This window comes from Bison bison, unplaced genomic scaffold (genome assembly GCF_000754665.1).
Source record: "Bison bison bison isolate TAMUID 2011002044 unplaced genomic scaffold, Bison_UMD1.0 scf7180017864128, whole genome shotgun sequence".
Taxonomy (NCBI): domain Eukaryota; kingdom Metazoa; phylum Chordata; class Mammalia; order Artiodactyla; family Bovidae; genus Bison; species Bison bison.
The window spans coordinates 2,480,751-2,504,316 of record NW_011494700.1 but is presented as its reverse complement, the minus strand read 5'-3'; the positions used below and the strand labels follow the sequence as shown (position 1 = coordinate 2,504,316).

Here is a 23,566-nt window from a genome sequence, read left to right as displayed (position 1 = left end):
TCCCAGAAATTCTTTTTTTTTTTTTTTTTACAATTTGAGAGTAGCTCCAAATAAGACTCTCACTGACTACAAACAAAAACAAATAAATCTCAAAATAACCGTTTGTTTTGGAAAGCTGAGGTTTAAAATCAAACAAACAGAAATACAAACCCATCCTCAAATACAACTTCAACTCTATTTTTATTGTTGAAGATGTTTTCAAATAGAAGAGTTACTTCTAGTCAGGTCTGGAAGAATAAAGTGACGAAGTTCAATATAAGTTCAATACAAGAACTTGTGCTCAATTAATCGTGTCTGATTCTTTGCAACCCCATGGACCGTAGCTCACCAAGCTCCTCTGTCTATGGAAATTTCTAGGCAAGAATACTGGCGTGGCTTGCCATTTCCTACTCCATAAGAACTTACTTTAAAGTAATAAGAGTAATATATCTCCATTTCCAAAGCCTTGATATTGGAGAAAAAATGATGATGATGTAGAAAGCATAAAAAAGAAAAACAGACTACTTTAACTCATTTGAACAAAATACTTGATAACCTAAAAGAAAGGGGAAAAAAGTGTAAACAGGACAGAGTAGTAACTACATTCTGACCCTTTCCATAACAAATTTAATTTACTTAACCATCATCTATTTTCAAATGATATTAGATAAAGAAGAACTGATTACATGTATGGAGGCACAATATCACTGCGTGAAAACAAAAGACCAGAAAAAAGAACCATTTCAATATTTCCCCCGACGATGACTAATTTTAATTTGTACTTCCACCTTCAAATTTAGCTCTCCCACTCAACTCCATACATAATCTAAACTGGCTTCTATTCAGGAATGATGTACCGAAAAAATGATAACAGAAACAGAGAAAAAGGCAAAATAGTATGAAATTACAAGTTCCAGAGCATTTCTCAATTTTAAGAATGACATAAAGTTGTTCATGTTTGAATGGAATAAAGAAAATAGGATATGGGAAATAAATGGGGGAAAGAGATCAGAAAGATGCAATTTCAGATTTCTTGACAAAACTATCCACCTTAAAATGCAGGATACTTTTCATCAGAATTTCATTTACTGTTCCTATCTGATTCTCCCAAGACAACCAGGTATTTAAATTGTACATTATATAAGAACTCAATTTTTTCCTAATACTTTCAGTTTTTTTCAAAGCAAAGGAAAGAAAATAAATCCCTAAAAAAAGGAAAATAAATGTAAATATTTTGACTCTTTGTAACTCTAACATAATCAAAATAATGAAAAGTCAGGCAAAGAATTCTTAAACATCTAATGAAGATAAAACTTGACACAGTCTCTCCCTGCATTGCACAGTCCACACTGACTGGACCAGAAAAGCCAACTACAAACACATACACACACAATGTATCTTAAATTGTGTGTACAAACACCTGAAATCAGGATTTACCCACTGCTTACCCAACAGTCAAAATAACCTTCTAAGACAACACTAACCAAAATAAATTACATTTACAATTTAATTTCATGGTTGAAATTCATTTCAGAAACTTTTAAAACAATAGATCTTCAGATGATCTTAGCAATCAACCATATTATTTCCCTCTATTAAACAAGCCAAAACTTAACAGAATTCAACATGGGCAACAGCTAATTTTGAGACTATCTCCACTGAAATAAGAGATCCTTGAAGACACAAACTGCATCTTACTTATCTCTGTATATATAGTTTCTAGTACCATATGTGGCATAGTAGGTGCTCAAACAAATCACTTGGTCAATCAAATGAAAGAAAGACAGTAATTTCATATTATGTAACAAGAACTTTAAAAACATTCATCCCTTTGATTCAAGGTAATTCTACTTACAAAAAATAACCTTAAACAGAGGACCCAGAATGAATACAACAACAAACAAAGATATTCAGTGAAGTTATATTTTTAGCTTAAAAAATTGAAAATCATCTAAATATCAAAAGTTAAGGAAACTAGAAAGTAAATTATGATTCATTCACATGAGAGTACACTGCCATGAGGAATTATTTATAAAGAGGGTTTTGATGAAATAAGAAAATACTCATGATAAAATATTAAGAAACAAATCCCACAAAAGTGTTTGACCCCAACTGTTTAAAATAAAATACCTAAGAAAAGATGTGAAGGAAATAAACACAAATATTAAAAGCATTTTGCTACATTTTCCATATTGGTCAGTTTATTTAAATACATAGATAAATCAACTGTGCCAGTTTCTATTATTTTTCAATATTACTATATATTTGTATGGAGGTTCCAGGGTAATACAATAAATTTGTTTTGTTTTTTTGTATGTGTGTGAAAAGTTAAACAAACAATAAATTATCAGGAGATGTCTACTCATACCTGGGCTGGCTCCTAAATTAATATGGACAAACCACAAACATTAGAAATTGCTTTACCTATGAAATAACACTGGAGTTTGAAGACAAATAAAATACTCTTTTGGATTTTTATTTTCTTTCCTTTACATTTGACTTGCAAGTTGTTTCCATTATAGCACCGCTGATATTTCTTCACAATTTAAAAAACACTTTAATCTCCTCATATCCCACTGTTGTTGTTCTTTTATTTTCCCAATCTCAAGTGAAACATGAAAGCAGTAACTTTCAGTATAAGCTAATGAAGCGTATATGAGGTGGGGCTACTGTCCGAATTTCTGGCTTAGCCAAAGTCTGTTGGACAATCATGATGGGGTGGGAAAACACACAAGGGAGCAACTACTCTGTGGCTGCATGCTACGGGCTAGTTTCTAAAAGGACCACTGTGTTTAGGTGGCTCGTCTTTACTGATGTCTCGATTACTCTATAAATCTCCGCATGCGATAAGGTTCCTAGCTACTCCATTCCCATGAAAATGTTCTGAAAGAGAGTATCAGTGATGTCGATTGTTATTACACTGCTATTACCAGCTCTTCTTCTACCCACTCCTTTAACATTCAGGTGCCCTAGGGGTTTATTATGGCTCACACTATTCTCCCTTGGTAGAATTCTCACGGTTCTAAACACTTCCAGACAAGATATTGCGTTGGTCAAAAAGTTTGTTCAGGTTCTTCCATAAGCTGTTATAGAAAAACCTGAATGAATTTTTTGGCCAACCCAATACAAGACACCAGGTATCTCCCTGGAGCTTTAGATTCCACATTCAGCTTCTACATAGGTGACCTGTTAAATCACTTTAAACTCAGTATGCTGAACACGAAACACACCACTTTTGGTGACTCCCCATTGTTTATAAAATTCAAGCCACCCCTTGATCTGGCTTCACTCTACTGTTCGGCTTCATCCTTTGCCATCCATATTTGTTTTTCTGAAAGCCTAGTAAAATAAAATTACTACCTAGTATTTATTGAAGGCCCATTAAATACCAGATACTATTCTAAGTACTTTATATGATTAGTTTATGAATCTGCACAGCAATTCCATAAGGTAGATGCTATTATTTTCATTTTACGTTGAGGAAAGTATCTTGCCTAAGCTATCTACTCCTGTGCTCCTTACTTAATACTGTGCAATTTTTCATAAATGCCTCTATACACCAAGCATTATCCTGGAGATTCAAGGTAAATATGACAAAGATGATCCATATTCTCATGGGACTCATATTCTAGTAAATATATGGAATAAACAAACAAACAAAAAAGTATTGTAGACTTTAAAATCCCAAGAAGAAAATCAAAAGGATTTTATGACAGAAAATTCACTGAGATGGCCCTACTAACAGTAATGAAAGAAAGCCTCTCTGAAAAATGACTTTTAAGGTGAGACCTAAAGGATGAGAGAGTGTCAACTATGCAAACAGGAAGGTATATCCATACAAAAACTGGGCCCTTACAAAGCACAAAAATAGTGTTAGGGACTGAATGGTATTCTCCTGAAATTCATATGCTGAAGCCCTAATCCCCACCGTGATTTTGCCTGGAGACAGGGCTTTTAAGGAGTAATTAAGGTTAAATGAGGTCATAAGGATGACACCCTAAGCCTATAGAGCTGGTATCCTTATGAAAAGAGGAAAAGACATTAGAGACTTCTCTCTCCAAGTGCACAAAAAAGAAAAGCCACTTAAGGACGCAGTGAAAACGTACCATCCGCAAGGCAGGAAGAGAGGCCCCACCAGAAACCAACCTTGACGGCATCCTGACATCGAGTTCCAGCCTACCGAACAGTGAGCAAATAAATTTCCGGGACTTCCCTGGTGGTACAGTGGATAAGAATACACCTGCCAACGCAGGGGACAAGATTACAGAGCCACTAAGCCGCAGAGCAACTAAGCCTGAGAGCTGCAACTACTGAAGCCCGTGTGCCTAGAGCCTGTGCTTCACAGCAAGAGAAGCCACAGCTAGCTGCAACCAGAGAAAGCCCTCGGGCAGCAACGAAGATCCAGTGCAACCAAAAATTTAAAACACAATAATTAACTAATTTTAAAAAAAGAAAGAAAATAAGCTTGCTAAGTCATCCAAGTCTATGGTATTTTGTTACAGCAGTCCAATCAAACAAATACAAACGGGAAAGACAGAGGTGCTTTGTAGGAACTGACAAATAAAACAGTGTACTGGAATATAGAGAGCAATGGAGATAATGAGATGTCAAAGACTCTTACATCCACAGATGGTAGATGAACCAGAAATAAAACATCATAAAAGCTGTCCCCGGTGCAGGCGTTTTAAGCTGGCTGATACTAAAATTCAGAAATGTGTGGTATGGGGTTTCGTTCTCTCAGTGACTGGGAATCACTGACATATAATGACTAGAATATAATAATCTATATTCCACCTTGGAATGCACAAAAGAACCCCTACAATAAAGAACTGAACTCTTCACAAAATGTTAACAGTGCCCTGTTGAGGAATAGTGGCTAACAGTATGTTCGGTTTTCTTAGGGACTACAGAAGACCAAGATTTAGCCTTTTTTGGTAGTTCTTACACCACCAAGGATAGTTTTGAGTTAATTCTGGAGAATTAATAAATATGTGTTGTGCCTATGCACCAGGAATGGTGTTGGGTACTCTGGAGCATACTCAAAGGAATCCAACAGCAATTCTAGGTCTAAGGGCCAGAGTCAAGAGATATGACACCACATTTCAGAGCATATAAGGCACCCCTGGCTTGAAGATGTATTAATTTATGTACCACTAAAGAAGGTAATATCACCAAGTAAATTATGACATCAATGGTAAGATACACCATAATTTTAGAGCCACTGAAATATGAGAAAATACACATCTTAAATAAATGAAAAAGAATATGAAAATAGCTAAAATGCAAATAGTAAGAGTCATATTAAAAAGCCCATAGAAGGCAAGAAGTTTCAGTCTGGAGAAAAAGATGTGAACATCATCTAGAAGGAGGTGTTAGAAGTTGTAATTTGGATAAAAGACAAAAAGAAGGCAAGAAAGGGTACTATAAAGACAACTTTTAAAGTAAACATGTATTAAAGTATTTAATTACTTTATTACAAATAATGGTTTTCATATTTTATGATAATCTCATGCTGATCTTCATCACATTGCTAATTTTAACACTACAAATTTACAAACAAAAAGGCAAAGCACAGTGAAGATTAAGAACATGCTCAACATACTATCCTTGTTGTTCTCCAGTTATCCAGTCATGTCTGAGTCTTTGCAACACCATGGGCTGCAGCATGAGATCATATAAAGCAATACAAAAAGCAGAGCGTTCCATTCATTTCCAACCTGGTGCTGAAATCACCTGGACATGCCCTTTGGGTGTGTGCACAAACTCAGTCACAAAGACAATGGGTCAGGGGCCTCCTGGTGGCTCAGTTCCCCCACTTGCTGCAACTAGAGAAAAGCCCGCACAGCCATGAAGACCCGGCACAGCCAAAAATAAATAAAATTAAAAAAATAAAAAGCAACGGTTCACACCTTTGAAAGCAGAAACTGAGAGCAACCAAGAAGGTATTATATAATTATAGGGACACAAATTCCTAGGTTTATGTTTATTTATGTTATTATAAACATTCACAGTTAACAGAGCTATAAAAAACTGAAGTCATATCATAGTATCAAATTGTTTTCTCCTTCAAAAAAAATTTTTTTGAAGATGGTGGGAATATGTATGTTCAGTACTCTTAAATCAGTCATTTTAAAGTATTTTTAAAGTATAGAGGCAATGTTATCTTTGTAAATGAAAAAGCATGGTTCCAAGTCACACATGGGGTAAGAAAGAAGAAAGTCTATAATTCTCTGGTGTTAACACTTAAATGTTTTATAAATACACTACATGATTTTAAGTAAATTTTATTCATTTTGACTGAAAAACCTTCTGATAAACCTCCCCCAAGAGTGGGAGAATGAAGTTTGGAAGGAGAGAATGAGGGAAACCCTCAGGAAAAAGAGACCCTTGTGAAAAAAGGGGCAAGAGAAGAAGCAGAAAGGTGACCTAGCTCAATAAATGACTAGCTAACAGAGTAGAGATGGTAAAGTTCATTACACTGCCCAGAACAGACTTCCCAAGTAAAGAGAATATTGCAGTTTTTTGCTAGAAACTGAGCCTGATGCCAGAAACTGAGCCATGATGATGCAGAGTACATTATGAGAAATGCCGGGCTGGATGAAGCACAGGCTGGAATCAAGATTGCTGGGAGAAATGTCAATAACCTCAGATATGCAGATGACACCATCCTTATGGCAGAAAGTGAAGAAGAACTAAAGAGCCTCTTGATGAAAGTGAAAGAAAAGAGTGAAAAAGTTGGCTTAAAACTCAACATTCAGAAACCTAAGATCATGGCATCTAGTTCCATCACTTCATGGCAAACAGATGGGGAAACAATGGCAACAGTGACAGACTTTATTTCTTTGGGCTCCAAAATCACTGCAGATGGTGATTGAAGCCATGAAATTAAAAGATGCTTGCTCCTTGGAAGAAAAGCTATGACCAACCTAGACAGCATATTAAAAAACAGAGACATTACTTTGTTGACAAAGGTCCATCTTATCAAAGCTATGGTTTTTTCAGTACTCATGTACGGATGTGAGAGTTGGACTATAAAGACGGCTGAGTGCCGCAGAATTGATGCTTTGAACTGTGGTGTTGGAGAAGACTGTTGAGAGTCCCTTGGGCTGCAAGGAGATCCAACCTGTCCATCCTAAAGGAGATCAGTCCTGGGTGTTCATTGGAGGGACTGATGTTGAAGCTGAAACTCCAATACTTTGGCCACCTGATCCAGAGAGCTGACTCATTTGAAAAGACCCTGATGCTGGGAAAGATTGAAGGCAGGAGGAGAGGGGGACAACAGAGGATGAGATGGTTGGATGGCATCACCGACACAACGGACATGGGTTTGGGTGGATTCTGGGAATTGGTGATGGACAGGGAGGCCTGGCGTGCTACAGTTCATGGGGTCGCAAAGAGTCAGACATGACTGAGCGACTTAACTGAAGTTCATGTTCATGGTTGGTCAACACATATTCTTGGGCTACTTCGTGACTACTTTTACATAAGCAAATGCCCTCAAAGGAAAAAAAAAGTCCAAGCAATTTTCCAAAACTACGTGTCATACAACAATACTGTGATTAAATTCACACGTGGCAATAAAAGTTTTGAAAAATGTGAGATACCTCAGTCTGACCTTCATGGGCACTGGTTTCATGAGTAACTCGAATGGCCTGTAATAAGAATATAAGGTATTAATAGGAAAAAATGATTATATTTTGATTATACTTTTTGGATGAAAACAACAATGCTAAATTTTAACATCTAAAGTTTTGTTAAGAAACAACAGACTGGAGGAGATTTCTGGAACAGTTTAACACTAAATATTTAAGAATGACTTCTGAGTAACCAAATGAATTGCTTTGCTTTCCAACCCACAAATCTCCAAAGCCTCAGGAAACTGAGTATCTGCTTATTTGCAATTGCCAGTGGTAAGTGGGGGTTATTTACATTGTTTAACTGTTAGAACTAACATTTAACACTTTATTCAACTGAGACTAGAATAAAGTAAGCATCTCACAGATAGAGACTGAAAAAGCTTAGCTCATCTTTTTCTCCAGGTTACATGCTATTCTGCAGCTCTAGCTCTATTTACGCTTAATCATGCAGCTTCAGTCAGCACTTTAGAAATGTGGAGCAAAAAGCATGCATTTATCAGAAGCTAGAGATTTCAGGTTCCTGAACTTGAAAAAAAAATGCTCTTATAATATCCACTATTAGCAAAGATGAAGAGAAATGGACAAAGAAGTAAATTACAGGTGAAAGTACAACCTTTATGAATGGCAATTTGGCAATAATATCAAAGCTTTAAAAAAACATGCAATCTGTTTGATCTATCAATTTCTTTTCTAGTTTATATATTTAATTATAACTCTACTATATAACTAATATTTGCAAAGATTTAGCTACAATGATATACCTTGCAGTATTTTTTAAATGGTGAAAAAAGAGGGGAAAATATTAAACTTCAATAATTTATTAGTTAAATAAAATACTACAAAATGGAAAGCTAGGCAGCCATTAAATGATGATGTCAAATATATACTTACTGGTATGTAATACGTTTGTGATAAGTGAAAAAAGCAAGTTATAAAACAGTATTACAGTGTGATCAAACTTTGTGTATATACTTATATATTCCCTATAAAAAGTATTAATGGTGGCTACCTCTCACTGGTGGGATTACTGGTGACTTTTATGTTGTTTATTTTTAGGTAAAATAAAGATGTTTCACAAGATCTGCAGGTTTTTTAAAGAAAAGTAACTTAATCAATGTATATGAGAATGCTAAAACAACATAATCAAATCAATAGATTTACTGGGCTCAAACTCTGCATAACAGATTGTTTTAGCCAAGTAATTTGTACACAATACTGTTTACAGTTTCAAAGAATGTACAATCCACTTAATAATGTCAGTAAAAAGCCTTCAAAAGCAAAATAGATTTCAAATATAATAAATGTAAATACCACTCTAAAATAATTCTATGATATGGTATAATCATTTTAAACTAGACTATGTGGCCTGTGTCTTCACACATGAAAAAATATTACTATACTGATAAAATAGCTAGAGAATGTTCTGACATCTGCCATTTAACCTTTGTTTTTTCCATTCATTGGTCTTCAGCCTTGTTCCAAATTCCCAGTGAAAGACACACAGGGTATTGCCAAACACATATTTACCACAGGAAGGGAATGGTAAGGAATGGTCAACTATAAGATATTTTATAAATTTGTAAATCAAACTGCCTTTTTTCTCTCATTTAGCTCTGCACATAGAAGAGAAGTGACAATTTATCAACATTTATGGTTATTTCAGATAATGTTACCTGAAAAGTACAAAAGGCCTTTTTTAATGGATACGACCAAATCCTTAATTGCTCAAAACTGTAGTTTCAAGACAAACTCCCAAACAGAATCTATAATTCCACAGAACTTTGCCCACAAATGAGAGCAAGGCAGAAAAAGGTACCGACGTCATAGTTCTCCAGGTATCTGGCTCGTTCTTCAGGGCTCATTGATGCAGACTCCTCCAGGAATTTTTTCAAGGTTGATCCAGATTCTGAGAATATTAAAGATGATAAAACTGAAAAGGCCAGGTATCTCAAAGAGACTGAGACATGAAAATACTAGAAGCAAGCTAACTATTTTTCAGGTTAAAACCCTTTCATTGGTAAATAAGGAATGTAAGGTAAATGACAGGGCTTACACCTCTGTTTATCAACAATACAGCAGAATCAGAAGGATTAATATTTTCCCTAGTAGGAAATATGTACACTCCCATTATAAAAGAAAGAAGGGAGGAAAGCTTTATTTACTACTTTGAAGAAAGAACTAGAGCACCACCTACTGCTCAGTAAGTTAACTTACAACTTACGGAGCAGGAAGACAGCAGTAATGAAAATCTGCTTACCAAAGTGCATCTTGTCTTTATTGTTGGCAATAGCATGGATTAGTCCAATCGTCCCACAGGCATTGCTGATTGTTTGCTTCATGAAATATACTGACGATGTAACATCTTGTCCCTGAGATTTTATCTTTTCCTCTTCTTCTGTTCTGAATACTTCATACTATTAAAAAAAAAAAGGTCTACATGTGAAAAATAATACATTAAGGACTCAAATGTAAATTTGGAAAAACTCTACACATCAGTGGAGATACAGTTAACATGGCATATCTTAATGCAACACTATAAAGCATTTTAAAAAGAATACAATGGATTTACATATTCTGACTCAGAAATCTGCCCATTATTATAGAGTGGTTTTAGGTCAGTATATATTAATATGATTCTCAATTATGTTTTTAAAATATTTATATATGCATTGAAAAGTGATAAAGGATATAAAAAATGTAACAGAGGTTATCTCTGGGCTAAGATATTACTGGAGAATTTTTATTTTCTATTTTTCACATTTCTGTATTGTTACATCATATTAACAAAATTCATACTATATTTATAAGCATATGATATTCATAACATTAACCATTATCGATAACAACTGACAGTAAAAACAATATGGTACAATTAGGTCAAAAGTGTGTGCTCTACATCTGACTGCCTGAACCTACCACCATTGTAAGCTGTGCAACTCCAGCAAGTTATTTTTTCAATTGTAAAAAGCATTAAAAATAATGAGGTTAAAAAATGAGTGGGGACAGAATAAAACGTTGTAAATCAATTATACCTGAAGAAAATGAATTTTTAAAAACTGAGTGAAGAGAAGGAAGAGAGAAGAAAGATAATTTATTGCTTTGATGTTTTCCTGTAATTTTCAGATTCCAATAGCGTAGGGAGGCTTACTATAGCCCACAAGCAACAGGCCACATCTGGCCCACTGCCTGGTTTCACAGATGAAGTTTTAGCTTTGTATTGTCTATGGCTGTCTTTATACTAAAAGGCAAAGTTAAATAGTTATAGCAGAGATTATTAGGCCTGCAAAGTTAAAAATATTTACTAGCTGACCCTTCCCAGAAAAAGTTTGCTGACTCCTGCAATAACAGAAATAAATGATGTCTATTAAAAACCCATAATTAAGGAACTGCTTTTAACAACAAATGCACCTATGCCTTAAAAAATAATTTCTGTCAATGTGCTTCTAAATCAAATTTTAAAATAATATTTTCTGAATAAATTCTGAACCATTAATTCAGGCATATAGTCCAACTGATAAAATCTGAAAGGTTCAAAATAGTAAGGTCTTGTGCTGAAATGTTTATACAATCCTTCAGTTTAGTCTGTTATTGTTGTTGTCTAATATCAATTCTCCTTGGTGACAAAGCAAAATGAGATTTGATAACTTCTTGAGATTTAATGTTTAGAAAAAAATCCTGAAATGACACACAGCAGGTATAGGAGAAAAGGAAAAGCAATTATGGCAGACTACAATGAAAACACAGAGTCAAGAGACAACAAAAATATTAATATGAGAGAGAAATGAATTTATAGCTTCTTCGCCTGTGATTCATTGGCTGGTAAGCACTACAATGAAGCATATTTAAAACACTGTAACTGACTTTATTTAAAGCAAAATGAGGTACCCATGACAGTTCCTTTTCTATTAGTATGCTGAAGCCATTCACAACTACATAATCAGTTTCTAAATTAAAACACTTTATAGCTCCTAAAATATCCATAGATATCCGCTGTGACTTTATTATGTCACTTATTATGAGCTGAAAGAGGGATCTACCAAATTGTAAGAGAGACCAAAAAGTGGCAGATGCCACTGTATTCTCTACTTATATAAGTAAGTATAAATACTTACTCATTTCTCTCACATCTTCCCAAGCATTTACTTCATTTTTTACAATGCTGAGCTCATCCTATTATCTCGAAGTTTAAAAAGAAAAATCAGAAGGCTATAGTCTCAAAGTCATTTTAAAATGAGCTTAAAATTTCTGGCTCCATAATACCAACATCTACATGATTATCATTCTAGAAGAAAGGCTGAAATAGAGAGATGTGAATTTGGATACAGAGATCTAAGAATAGCTATTTAGAATTCCCAAAACATTCTAAATCTGCCGATTAAACTGTATTTTAAGCTTAAAGATTTCCACCCAAATCAAGTTTTTTCTGAAAATAATGTAACCCATGTCATTAGTTATACTTACTTCCTTAAAACAAAGATTTGTTTATATGTATCTGTGTGTTTAAAATTTTTACATATTTTATATACAAATTTTCACTAATTTGAATAGATATTCTGTATTCATATATTTTCTAAGACAGATTTAAGATTATCCATTTCTAAAATATATACATCAAAATGTGATTAAATGTCACATCAAAACAGGTGAGGCATATTAACCATATTAAAAAAAAAAACAAAAAAAACTATCCAAGTTTAAAAGACTGACCCAGGGCTTCTCTGTCAATCTACAAATCAAAATCTAAATACATCTCTTTAATGAAATTAGATTTTTAAGATGTTCCCACTCCTAGATTTCCTCATTTTATGCAAGAATAGAGTTATTTGTTCTTAAAGAAGAACACAGATTTAACTCAACATTGAAAAAGAACTCTGCATTTCCCAGAAACTCTCTTACTTAACAATTACCTTTTCTGTAATAGGGAAGAGAAGTAACACTGCACACACTGGTCTTGGAACCATGCTGAGGAGTTCAGGATCCATTCCATATACATCAACAAACTGCCAGTTAGGATGCAGACCTAATTGTTTGAGAAACTGGGAAAAGAGGAAAAAAATAGGGAAAGTTTTTTTTAAAAACAGGGAAATAACCAATGTGTATATACTATGTATCTGATATACAAAAGGGAATGGAAGGTACAAATATTACTGATGTTCAATAAGAATAAAGTAAGCAGGTTCTTCATGAATTATGTGAGAAGAGAGCAATTTATTCATTCACTTAACAAACATTTAAAATTTATAACATATTAAGCAAAACTCCTTGCCCCCACCCACAAAATCCATTACTTTGGGACTGAACAGCCAGGACTTCACCAAACATATACAACGTGGCTTGGCTGATATCTTAAAACTCATTCTCAACATTTGATTTTTAAGGAAATGCATCTAAGTTCTATGATAAAATAAAGACTTATTTTAGTAGTAAATCAGCATAGTTTATCCTAATTATAAAAAATTATGCCTGAGGTTTAAAGACAAATGTTAGATCGATATCATAAGTTTTATCAATGAGCCAAAGAGTATACAAAGCCAAAAAAGTCCAAGTGAATTGTGTGAATACCAGAAAGTGCTTGATATAAAGTCACCTACTGGCTCTCTGACTCCCAGTACACAATGACACCTACTCAACTTCACCGTCTCGCTTACATTTGATAAAACAACTGTAACAAAAGAGGAGTGGTTTCTTGACTCTTGGAGAATTCACAGGGAAATAAAATATCAGACCCTAATCTACTGCAGAGAGAAAAAGAACATAATAATGAGAACGAAGTCAATTTCACAATAAACTCATATGTCTGTACGGAATGAAATTGGTGATTTTAAAAAGTGCACCATCACAAAATAAATTTTACATGACAGAAATAAAGGAGCAGAGGAAATAAGAAATGTATTAAAAATGCATCATTACACCTTACCTCAAGAATACATTATAGTATCTACTGGTTTAACATTATGTGAAATTTAAAAATAAAAAAGTGCCTTGGGTATTTCTCCTTGAAGAACAATCACAGGTACTTAGATGATAATGAGACTTTGCAAAACCAATAGAAGCCATGCATTATTACATGAACAGTGTTAGTCATCTCACAGTCAGGTTCTCCAAGAAACGACTTTCCTGATGAAAGGATGACCACTGTCCACATCCCTCCATCTCTTGGCTTGTAGAAGAAACACTAATTAGAAACACTAACCACATTAATGATAACATGGTTGGTCAAAAATAATGTCCTTGATATGTTTAATAAGAAACATACTGAATTTAAAAACTTCTCTTGGCAGAATGTGCTCAACATCCATGGATTCATTAACATGCTCTGCAACAGTCTGGGGCCAGAAAAATCAACAGACTCCTCTAGCTAACACCAATTCTTCATCTGATTCTTATTCATGATTCCAGACTTTAATAAAGTTCAACAAAGTATTCCAAACTACTTCCTCTCCCTTCTCCACTGTCTCTGAAATTCTTAGTCTTTGCTCTCCTCAATATTCCATTCTATCTAGAAACCAAAAAAGGACTAAAATTGACTGCAGAGCTCAGAGAATGAACTATGTCTTATTCATCTTTTTAATCTCATACCACAGACACTCAAGTTATATTTATGGAACCAGCAACAAATTTGTTGAATTTGTTGAAAACTGTATCTCCATTTTAATCTAGTCATTTCTATGTCTGCATATGTCTGTTAAGCTGTGTTAATAATGAATATTTAATATATATTTGGTTTCATTTCTGCCAAGTTAAAGAGGTAGGAAAGATACATTTGGCTTCTAATCTGAAACCAGGCATTTATTTTATCAGCACCACACACTCCAGATACCAAATACTGCCTGCACAGAACTGACAGCTCTAAAAAGCACACTGTCAAGGAAAAGTATCGTAAACCCTCATAAGATAATTTAAATTTATTGGTTAATTTTATGTAACCCCAAGTCATATTGCTACAAAGTTATAAAACAAAATGTACATGTAAGACAGTAAATTTTCACATCTGTGCTGTAAACAGAAAGTAACAGTTAAACATTTTAGTGAAAAAAACCTGGACAAAACTGGCAAATTACCTTGAAGTTGTAAACTTATTCCATGCCAGCCAAAGCTAAAGAGTATAAATATTACCAAGCTCCAAAGGCGGCAGGTTGTAGTGAGAATGCTAAGTACTGGACTGAGGACACATTAATGATTAAATTAAATATATGAAAATGATTAAAATTTAACTGGAATCATACTTCTCCTTAACTTTTTACTCATAGTTAATCAAATAAGATTGATAAAAAGAAGTTCAATTTAATTAATATACATGAAGTACATCAATGCAACCTTTGTTGCAGATACTGTTATGAGTCAGACTCGCCCAGGAAGTCATCACAAGCACAGAAAGAATGCTGTGCTGTCCTTAGTCGCTCAGTCGTGTCCGACTCTTTGCAACCCCATGGGCTGTAGCCAACCCAAGAATACTGGAGCGGGCTGCTATGCCCTCCTCCAGGGGATCGTCCCAACCCAGGGATGGAACCCAGGTCTCCCGCACTGCAGGCAGATTCTTCAACGTCTGAGCCACCAGGGAAGCCCAACAAAAAGAATAAAAGCAGCTGTTTACAGTAACTACCTCCGGGCAGTGGGAAAAAAGTGAGGAAAAAGGCTTTCAACTTTAAGCTCTCACTTTTTAAATAACAGAGGTATTCTACTTTTATTATCAAAAGAAAAAAAGAAAAAAAAGAACCTACCTGCAGTGTGATAATCAAAAACAGAGAAAGATTAAAAAGAAATTCTCTAAATTAGTAAATATTAACAGCAACTAGTGTGGACAGATTCAACAAATTTGTTGCTGGTTCCATAAATATAACTTGAGTGTCTGTGGTATGAGATTAAAAAGATGAATAAGATGAACGCAACTTTTTATTTTCCAGTATTTTCAAAAAATGTCATTTTTCCAATGACTAGTTTTCCAAACTAGTTGGATGTAGTTTCTAAGATAAAATCTGCAGAACTGATACACATGTATCTTCTTTAAATTTACAAAACTGAGAGAAAACAAAATACCAGTAGTAAAACTACTCCAAAAAACTCTCTTCAGACTACTCACAAAGTATTCCACGAGCTACAGGCACTTGCACAGACCTCTGTACACAATTATTAATAGAAAACATCCTGTTTGTATCAAATATAATAAAGGGATTTATAACCGCTAACAGTCTTCTGGACTAATGTTATTATGTTTAAACTAATGTTTAAACACTGGATAATAAAATAACTAAAATTCTGACTGATTAGCTCACTAAATCTTCATAATGCCACTAATGTTTGGCTTATCAAGAAAAATAATTAATAACATAGATTATGTGCCCCCAAAAGATCTTGGTTAACTCATTCTTTTTAGTCTTTGGGCCAAAGAGAGTATTTCCACTAGATGCAGAGTTCTTTAAATTATGTGTCAACATTTTTAGAGAGTATCCTGTAACAGAAACTACGCTAGGAGCTTTAATGCACTTCACTTTTACCGCAACTGGCAAAAGAGGTTTCATTACATCCTTTCACCAATGAGAAAACTGAGCCTGGGAGATTCTGTGACTTTGCAAGGTCATGTTGCCAGGACTGCCACATGGACGCTCTGGTACTTATTTACCCGTCTCTCACGCCTTGAAGTATCTTTTTGTACTTGGTTCTCTAACCACAGCCAAAATGAACTCTCCTCCAGTTCTCAAAGGGTTGACAACCACCGCTTACCTTGTTTTTGCATGTGAACTGGACTTCTATCGGAAAAACTGTTAGCCTCTCCTTGTCATTTTAATGAATTCCTCCTTATTCTTTAGGTGACAGTCAGGTTAGCAAAAACTCTGATTACATATATGTAAAAAAGAGAGAAAAATTAAATCTACCTTCCTTTAAAATCTGTTCTAAAGCCACTTGCTCTGATCTCTAATGGGCAGTTCAGAACAGCAATATATTCTGCCTCACTACTAATTTACTAATCCTTTGGGTTATGACAGAAATTATACTTATCCAGTAACTGTGTGATACCACCACTAGTAAAAATATACTAGTAGTAACTGCTGGATATTACTAGGACTAGGAAAATAACCAAGAGTTAAATGAGAAAACAATGGTTCCTAAAGTCTGGAAATGAGTAAAATGAATTTTAATAGGTATTCAATAAACAAAGAATAATAAAATTATTTAAGTACGGACTGGGGAAATAGTAAAAACATTTTATGTAGGGACTCGAAAAAAGGGGGGTTTAAGTTTACGTCACTGCAGGCTCAATACGGAGTGACTACACAACTGTCAAAATAATGATGCAATGCTGATCTGCTTTAAAAGTTGGATTACTCAGGATAATGTAGTAATCCACTATTTCAACACAGACTATGCAGAGTGAAATATGAATCAGCTCTGAGAGGCCTATTTTATGAAGGATGACGACAAACAGGAAGCAGGCTCAAGGAAAGGTGACCAGGAATAATAAGTTTTTGGAAGACATCACAGCTAGAGAATCTGGGCATGTTCTGAGAAGACTTATAATAATCCTTTTCCCCAAATATTTTCAGTAATATCACAAAGGAGCAATTAGATTTACTCTGCATGATTTCAATGGGAGGATGACAGACAACTGGAGGAAGTTACAGAAGAGCAGATTTTGTTTCAATATAAAGAAATATAAATATAATTCTCCTAGTTATGTATTATACATTATTCTCATTATAATAAAAAAGACTAAACCACTTTAAGAGATAGAATACTGTCACTGAAATATTCAAGCAAAAGATTCATGACCACATTAAAGGTAATCTTAAGAAAGATTTTCTGGAGCACAAAAGCAGCTATATAAGATTTAGTCATTCTTCCACCCAATAACTATTTGTTGAGAGCCCTTTATGGGCCACACACCACTCTCAGTTCTTCAGACATGTCCTTTCTCTCACAGAATTTACATGCTAGGGGTGGGATACATACAATAAACAAGCAGACACAAAAACAAGATAATTTCACAAGGTGATTAAGTATTATGAAGAAAATAAAACAAGAGATGACATCAGTGGAGACTCAGGGTGGATGGTGGGAGGAGGAAGGGACATAACCTGAATAATCAGGAAAGACTTATTGAGGAGGTAACTTTAATATACAAACAACAAGAAAGAATCAGCCATGAAATAACTAAGATCGTAATGATTCAAGCAAAGGATGAGCTATACAAAGACTTAAGCAGTAACAGGCTCAGCACTCAAAGGCTGCAGCCCAGCAAAAGTGGGAGACAGGTAGATAATACCTCCCCATCAAGTCAGAGTAAGCAGCCTGAATGTATTCTAAGGACAAGCAGTGGAAGGCTGTTTTGTGTTTTGAGTGTTTTAGGTAGGGAAACACAAGTTGTGACTTGCATTTTTATAAAATCTCCTTGGGTAAACACTGGGAACAGATTTTAGGGTGGCATATGGAGAAGCAGAAAAACTAGTTAGGAGGATATTGCATTGTTCAGACTAAGGATCACAGTGGCTTGGGATGCAGCAGTAGAAATGAACAGAATGGGCAGATTTGGGATAGATTCTGAAAAAAGTCTACCAGAACTGCAGATCACTGGATCTGAAAGACTATGAAAAAAGAAAAATTCATTTAATCCTTACAATTTTGCAAGATCGGGAGAGGTGGTGATAAACTAGGGCTTCCCAGGTGGCGCCAGTGGTGAAACACCCACCTGCCAGTGCAGGAGAGACCCAGGCTCCATCCCCAGGTCAGGAAGTTCCCCTGGAGAAGACATAAAGACTACCCACCCCAGTATTCTTGGGCTTCCCTGGTGGCTCAGATCGTAAAGAATCCACCTGCAATGCTGGAGACCTGGGTTCGATCTCCGGTTTGGGAAGATCCCCTGGAGGAGGGCATGGCAACCCACTCCAGTATTCTTGCCTGGAGAACTCCATGCACAGAGGAGCCTGGCTACAGTCCACAGGGTTGCAAAGAACTGGACACGACTGAAGCGATTTAGCACCCATGAGAATCTAAGAAACTGAGGTACAAAGAGGTTAGATAACTCCTCATGATCTTAGAGCAGAGATTCAAACCAAAGAAATTAAAATCAATACATGAATGGCCTCTCTAAATTAGTATAGCGGTGAAGAACAATCGATGACATTGACTTGAGCACTGGATAAATGGCACTACCCTGAAAAGACTGGGGAAGCAGATTTGGAGGAGAGATGAGAGAATGTAAATTCAGATTTCTTTTTCAGCCATGTTGAGATCAGTTCAGTTCAGTTCACTTGCTCAGTCGTGTCCGACTCTGCGACCCCATGAATCGCAGCACACCAGGCCTCCCTGTCCATCACCATCTCTCGGAGTTCACTCAAACTCACATCCATCAAGTCAGTGATGACATCCAGCCATCTCATTCTCTGTCGTCCCCTTTTCCTCCTGCCCCCAATCCCTTCCAGTATCAGAGTCTTTTCCAACGAGTCAACTCTTTGCATGAGGTGGCCAAAGTACTGGAGTTTCAGCTTTAGCATCATTCCTTCCGATACCTATATCTAAATGGAGATATCAAAGTGGTGGCTGAATATATTAGTTTCCAATTCTGTACAGAAGTCAGGACTTGGGAGGAACACGGGATCAAACATGTGACAGCTGATGATATTAATGCTCTACAACAGAAAAGATTAGCAATCTAGACAAGGCTCTGAGGAATTGGAAGGGAGATGATCCAGCAATGGCAAATCTAGGAAGCAGTCAGAGAAATAGGAGGCAAGCAGAATTATCACAGAAGCCAATGGAGTGGGTACTCTACCAAGTGTTGCTGAGAGATCGAGAAAGTGGTGAGAGAAAAGTGAATGCTGGATCTGACAAAGTGGTGATCAGTAAACTTGAGAAAAGTAGTTATTGTGAAATGGTGAAGATAGGAGTGAATACAGGAAAAATATGCAGATAAAAGCAGCAAGAGCATCTGTGGACAATTTTTTTGTGGAAATTTTACAAAGAAGGGAAACAGAAAGGAGATAGTAGCTAGAGGAGGATAGGGTAACAAGTATGTTTTTCCCAAGAAGGGAAACCCCAACTAACAAATGTTTGCACGTTCATGGCAACTATCCGGCACATGACTTCTAATTCTCTTTCCAACACTAAGCAACTAAACTAAATACAATAATAAAGTAAATTTCTTTTCCTTCAACCTCTTATTGGGCTTCCTTGGGGGTTCAGCTGGTAAACAATCTGCCTGCAATGCAGGAAACCTGGGTTCGATCCCTGGGTTTGGAAGATCCCCTGGAGAAGGGAAAGGCTACTCACTCCAGTATTCTGGCCTGGAGAATTCCATAGACTGTATAATCCATGGGGTTGCAAAGAGTCAGACACAACTGAATGACTTTCACTTTCTTTCACTTTTGGCCTCTTCAATAAAATCCACAATTAGGAATATTTCTAGGAAATTGTCCTATCAGAAATCAATGGGTCTAAAACACAACAATATTCAAAATTATAAACTGTGGCCATGTAATACTCAAATCACAAAACATAATCAAGATAAAAATCTAGTGTGATCAAAAAAATAAATGCTATGATTGCCCATAGCACAGAATTGTCTTTGTAAAAAATGTTATAATTCCTGATGTTTAATTACTTATAACTTTACACTGGCCTCAAGCTATCAGTTCTGTAAATGCATATATAAACAGAATAGAGCTTACGTTTTTTAAATGATTTTCTTTCTGTCATTGAACTGATTTTATTCTAGGTAAGTTCTACCTAGAATAAGACAAAATATCCTGAGAAGAGATTGACAGCACAGTAAGCAATAAAAGAAATTACTACTTACCACACCTACCAAGACATGTGGTTACCAATTAATGTGCAACAGTTAATAATGATCTTCATATAGTTGACATGTGTTAATCATTCTTATACAAACTAGTCAACATTAAACAGTGTCTGCTGACACTGAGTACAATGCAACCACCAAATGGTAACAGAGTGAAACCAAGGTAAGTAAAAGGCTAGGGTTCCATTAAACTGAGGAAATAAGAAAAGGTGGGGATGGATATGGTTGTTGGGATTAATCTGTGGCTGTGAGCTAATTCAATTTCTATTCATTTTTAGATTCTCAGTTCTGCCACTAACACAAAGAGAATAAAGAAACAACTACAAAAATTTTGGTTAAAACTAATCAATTTTTAGATACTTATCCATTCTCCCACTAAATGTGCATTACTTCTTTAAATAATAAATTTAAAACAAACGTAATCACACCAAAGCATGCCAGAAATTGTACTATCATATACTAATAATATCTTTCTCTGTTTATGTCACTCAGAATGGCCTCCTGTCACCATTCAGGGAAAATGTTTTCCCTGATGGTCTTCATCACAGTACCATTAATTTTCTCCACTGCACTTATAACAATCGCTGTTTTCTTTCTTTTTTCTTTTTAATTACTTGTTTATTGTCTGTCTTCCCAAAGGACTGAAAAGCAGAAAACCATAAATGTTTTCATCACCAAATATAACCAGCTCCTGCTCAGATACCTGGTATTCCAAAAGGTGTCCCCCAAATATTATTTAATTGATGTGAATAAGTGAATGGGTTTCATAGTCTACCAAGATCTAAGTTTCCAATTATAAAAGCTTCCATCTTATTAAGGTAACAATATTGTCTAAAAATGATTGTTTTTAAGTCTGTTGATAGTTAATAGTGAGCCAGCTTTACAATACCAGAATAAACAGTTCTTAGGATATACTATCCTTTTTATATATTGCTGCATTCTCTTTGCAAATATTTGGTAGAGGATTTCTACATCCATGCTCATGAGGGATATTAGTCTGCAGTTTTTCTTATTATAGCTTGCCTGGGAATGCTGGCCACAAAATGAGTTGGGAAGTGGCCCCCCTCTTCTATGTTTTTGTAGGACTGGTATTATTTCTTCCTTAAACGATAATCTCAAAAGACACAGAAAAGCCATTTGAGAAAATTCAACATTGATCCATGATAAAAAATCTCAGCAAACTCAGAACAGAAGGGAAATTCCTTAACATGATAAAAAAAATATCTACTAAACCCCTACAACTAACATACCTAAAGACAAAAGATCAAATGCTTTTGCTCTAAGATCCTGAACAAGACAAGGGTGTCCTCTCTCTCTCCATTCTACTCAATTTTGTACTGAAGGTCCTAAACAGTGCAATAAGAATGAATAAAAGGCGTTCAGACTGAAAAGGGAAAAATAAAACAGTCTAATCACAGAGAATATGACTGTCTATTTAGAAAATCCCAAAGCATCTACCAAAAACAGCCACTAAAGTAAGTGAATTTAGCACAGCAGTAGGCTACAAAGTGAATATGCAAAAATAAATTCTATTTCTCTATACAGCAATAGACAACCGGAAAATAAAATTTTAAAACAGTATCATTTACAGTAGTGTCAAAAAGTCATTAAATACTTAGGTATAAACAAACAAAAAGTGCAAGACCAACATGCTAAAACAACAGACTACTTTTGAAAGAAATCAAAGACCCAAACAAATGATGCGATGCACTATCTTCATGAAATGCAAGACTCGATACTGTTAAGATGTTAATTTTCTCCAAAATGTACCTACAGACTTACACATTCACCATGAAAATCACAGCAGAATTTTTTGTATAAATTTCTTAATTTACACAAATCTTTCCATCAGCTTTTCACCTGATTCTAAAATTTATATTGAAAGACAAAGAAGCTAAAACAGCCTAAACAATTTTGAAAAGGAGTGAAGTTTGACAATTCATACTATGTATTTTCAAGACTTACTATAAAACTACAATAATGCAAACAGACACATAGATCAATAGAACAGAACAGGGTCCAGATATATGGCAAATTTATTTTTCACTAAAGCTACAGAAAAATTGAGGGATTAGGTCTGAAAGAAATATGCTTCTTTCCTATGGCACTAAATCAGAAGTTGGAAATACTAACTTCTTTGGCCTCAAGATTTTTCTTAACAAAAGCATCAAAATGTTGTAGGGGGGAAATGAACAACAAACGCCAAAGCGGGTAAAACCAAAGAAAATTAACACTTATTGGAAACGCCACCTTAATAATAACAAAAGATATATGCTGTGTTCCAAGCTTTGTACATTTCTAGATTAGTAAATAAACAAAAGTTGAGGGACGAATGATCATTTCAAAAATGCAAAATAAAGCTGAATTAAAAAATAAAGGGTTTGTTGACCACCCTGAGATAAAGCATTCTATCTGCTTTCTTTATATAAGGAATTTTCTACAACCTTTCAAAACCAAAAACTAACAAAGTACCAAAAACAATGAATCATTATTCCTTGGTGATGAATAGGAAAGTTAAGGAGGTGGAAAACTGTAGCATATGATAAAATAAGGAAGCAGTAAAAAGAAACCCTGCCGTTGAGAATGAAAAAGAGGATAAGACAAAATACACCTAAGCAAATAAAAATTTTATACCTGGTAGTACTTATTGTCCTTTTAATCGAGTGCCTGGGAGAGGTTCACTCTTCCCTCCCCATCCAACACCCAAACGAATTTAAAGAGTTGAAGGTGGCAAAGGATGACGTGGGAACTGAGCTTTCCTATGGCATAAAAAATTGAATTCCACTTTTAAGGAACTGGAAGAGAAAGGGGGTGTGGTAGGAAAGAGAAGTTGACTTGATGGGGCAGGAGATGACTGATGGTTTCACGGCGCAGGTGGCACAGGAAATTACAAGGACTGGGTGGGCGAGTTTACAAAGCTTAGAGCCAGGTACTGTAGGGAAATTAGTCACCTGGAAGGTATAGGGGTGGGACAATTATGGATTCGGCACTAGCAGGAGGCAAGACTTAGAGGGAAGAGAAATAGGAATATACGGTGAATGTCCCTCAAACCTCTGACCCCGAAATCCCAGGAAACGTGATGACGGGGAATAGGACCAGAGACAGCTGGGAGCATCTTTCCAGGAACCAGGTGGGATGGAGGCGGCCATAAAAAAAA

The 23,566-nt window shown here is 35.4% G+C and overlaps 1 protein-coding gene across 1 annotated transcript in view; it reads right to left on the bottom strand.

Annotated features, from left to right (window-relative positions):
• Nucleotides 1-23,566, bottom strand: part of UCHL3 (ubiquitin carboxyl-terminal esterase L3 (ubiquitin thiolesterase)) — a 47,975-nt gene that overhangs the window by 23,915 nt on the left and 494 nt on the right. Inside the window, exons 3-6 of the mRNA XM_010839665.1 lie at nt 12,524-12,652; nt 9,874-10,030; nt 9,437-9,522; nt 7,584-7,631 (exon numbers count right to left, since the gene is read on the bottom strand). Coding sequence (XP_010837967.1) covers nt 7,584-7,631; nt 9,437-9,522; nt 9,874-10,030; nt 12,524-12,652 — 420 coding nt within the window. The remainder of the gene's footprint in view (nt 1-7,583; nt 7,632-9,436; nt 9,523-9,873; nt 10,031-12,523; nt 12,653-23,566) is intronic.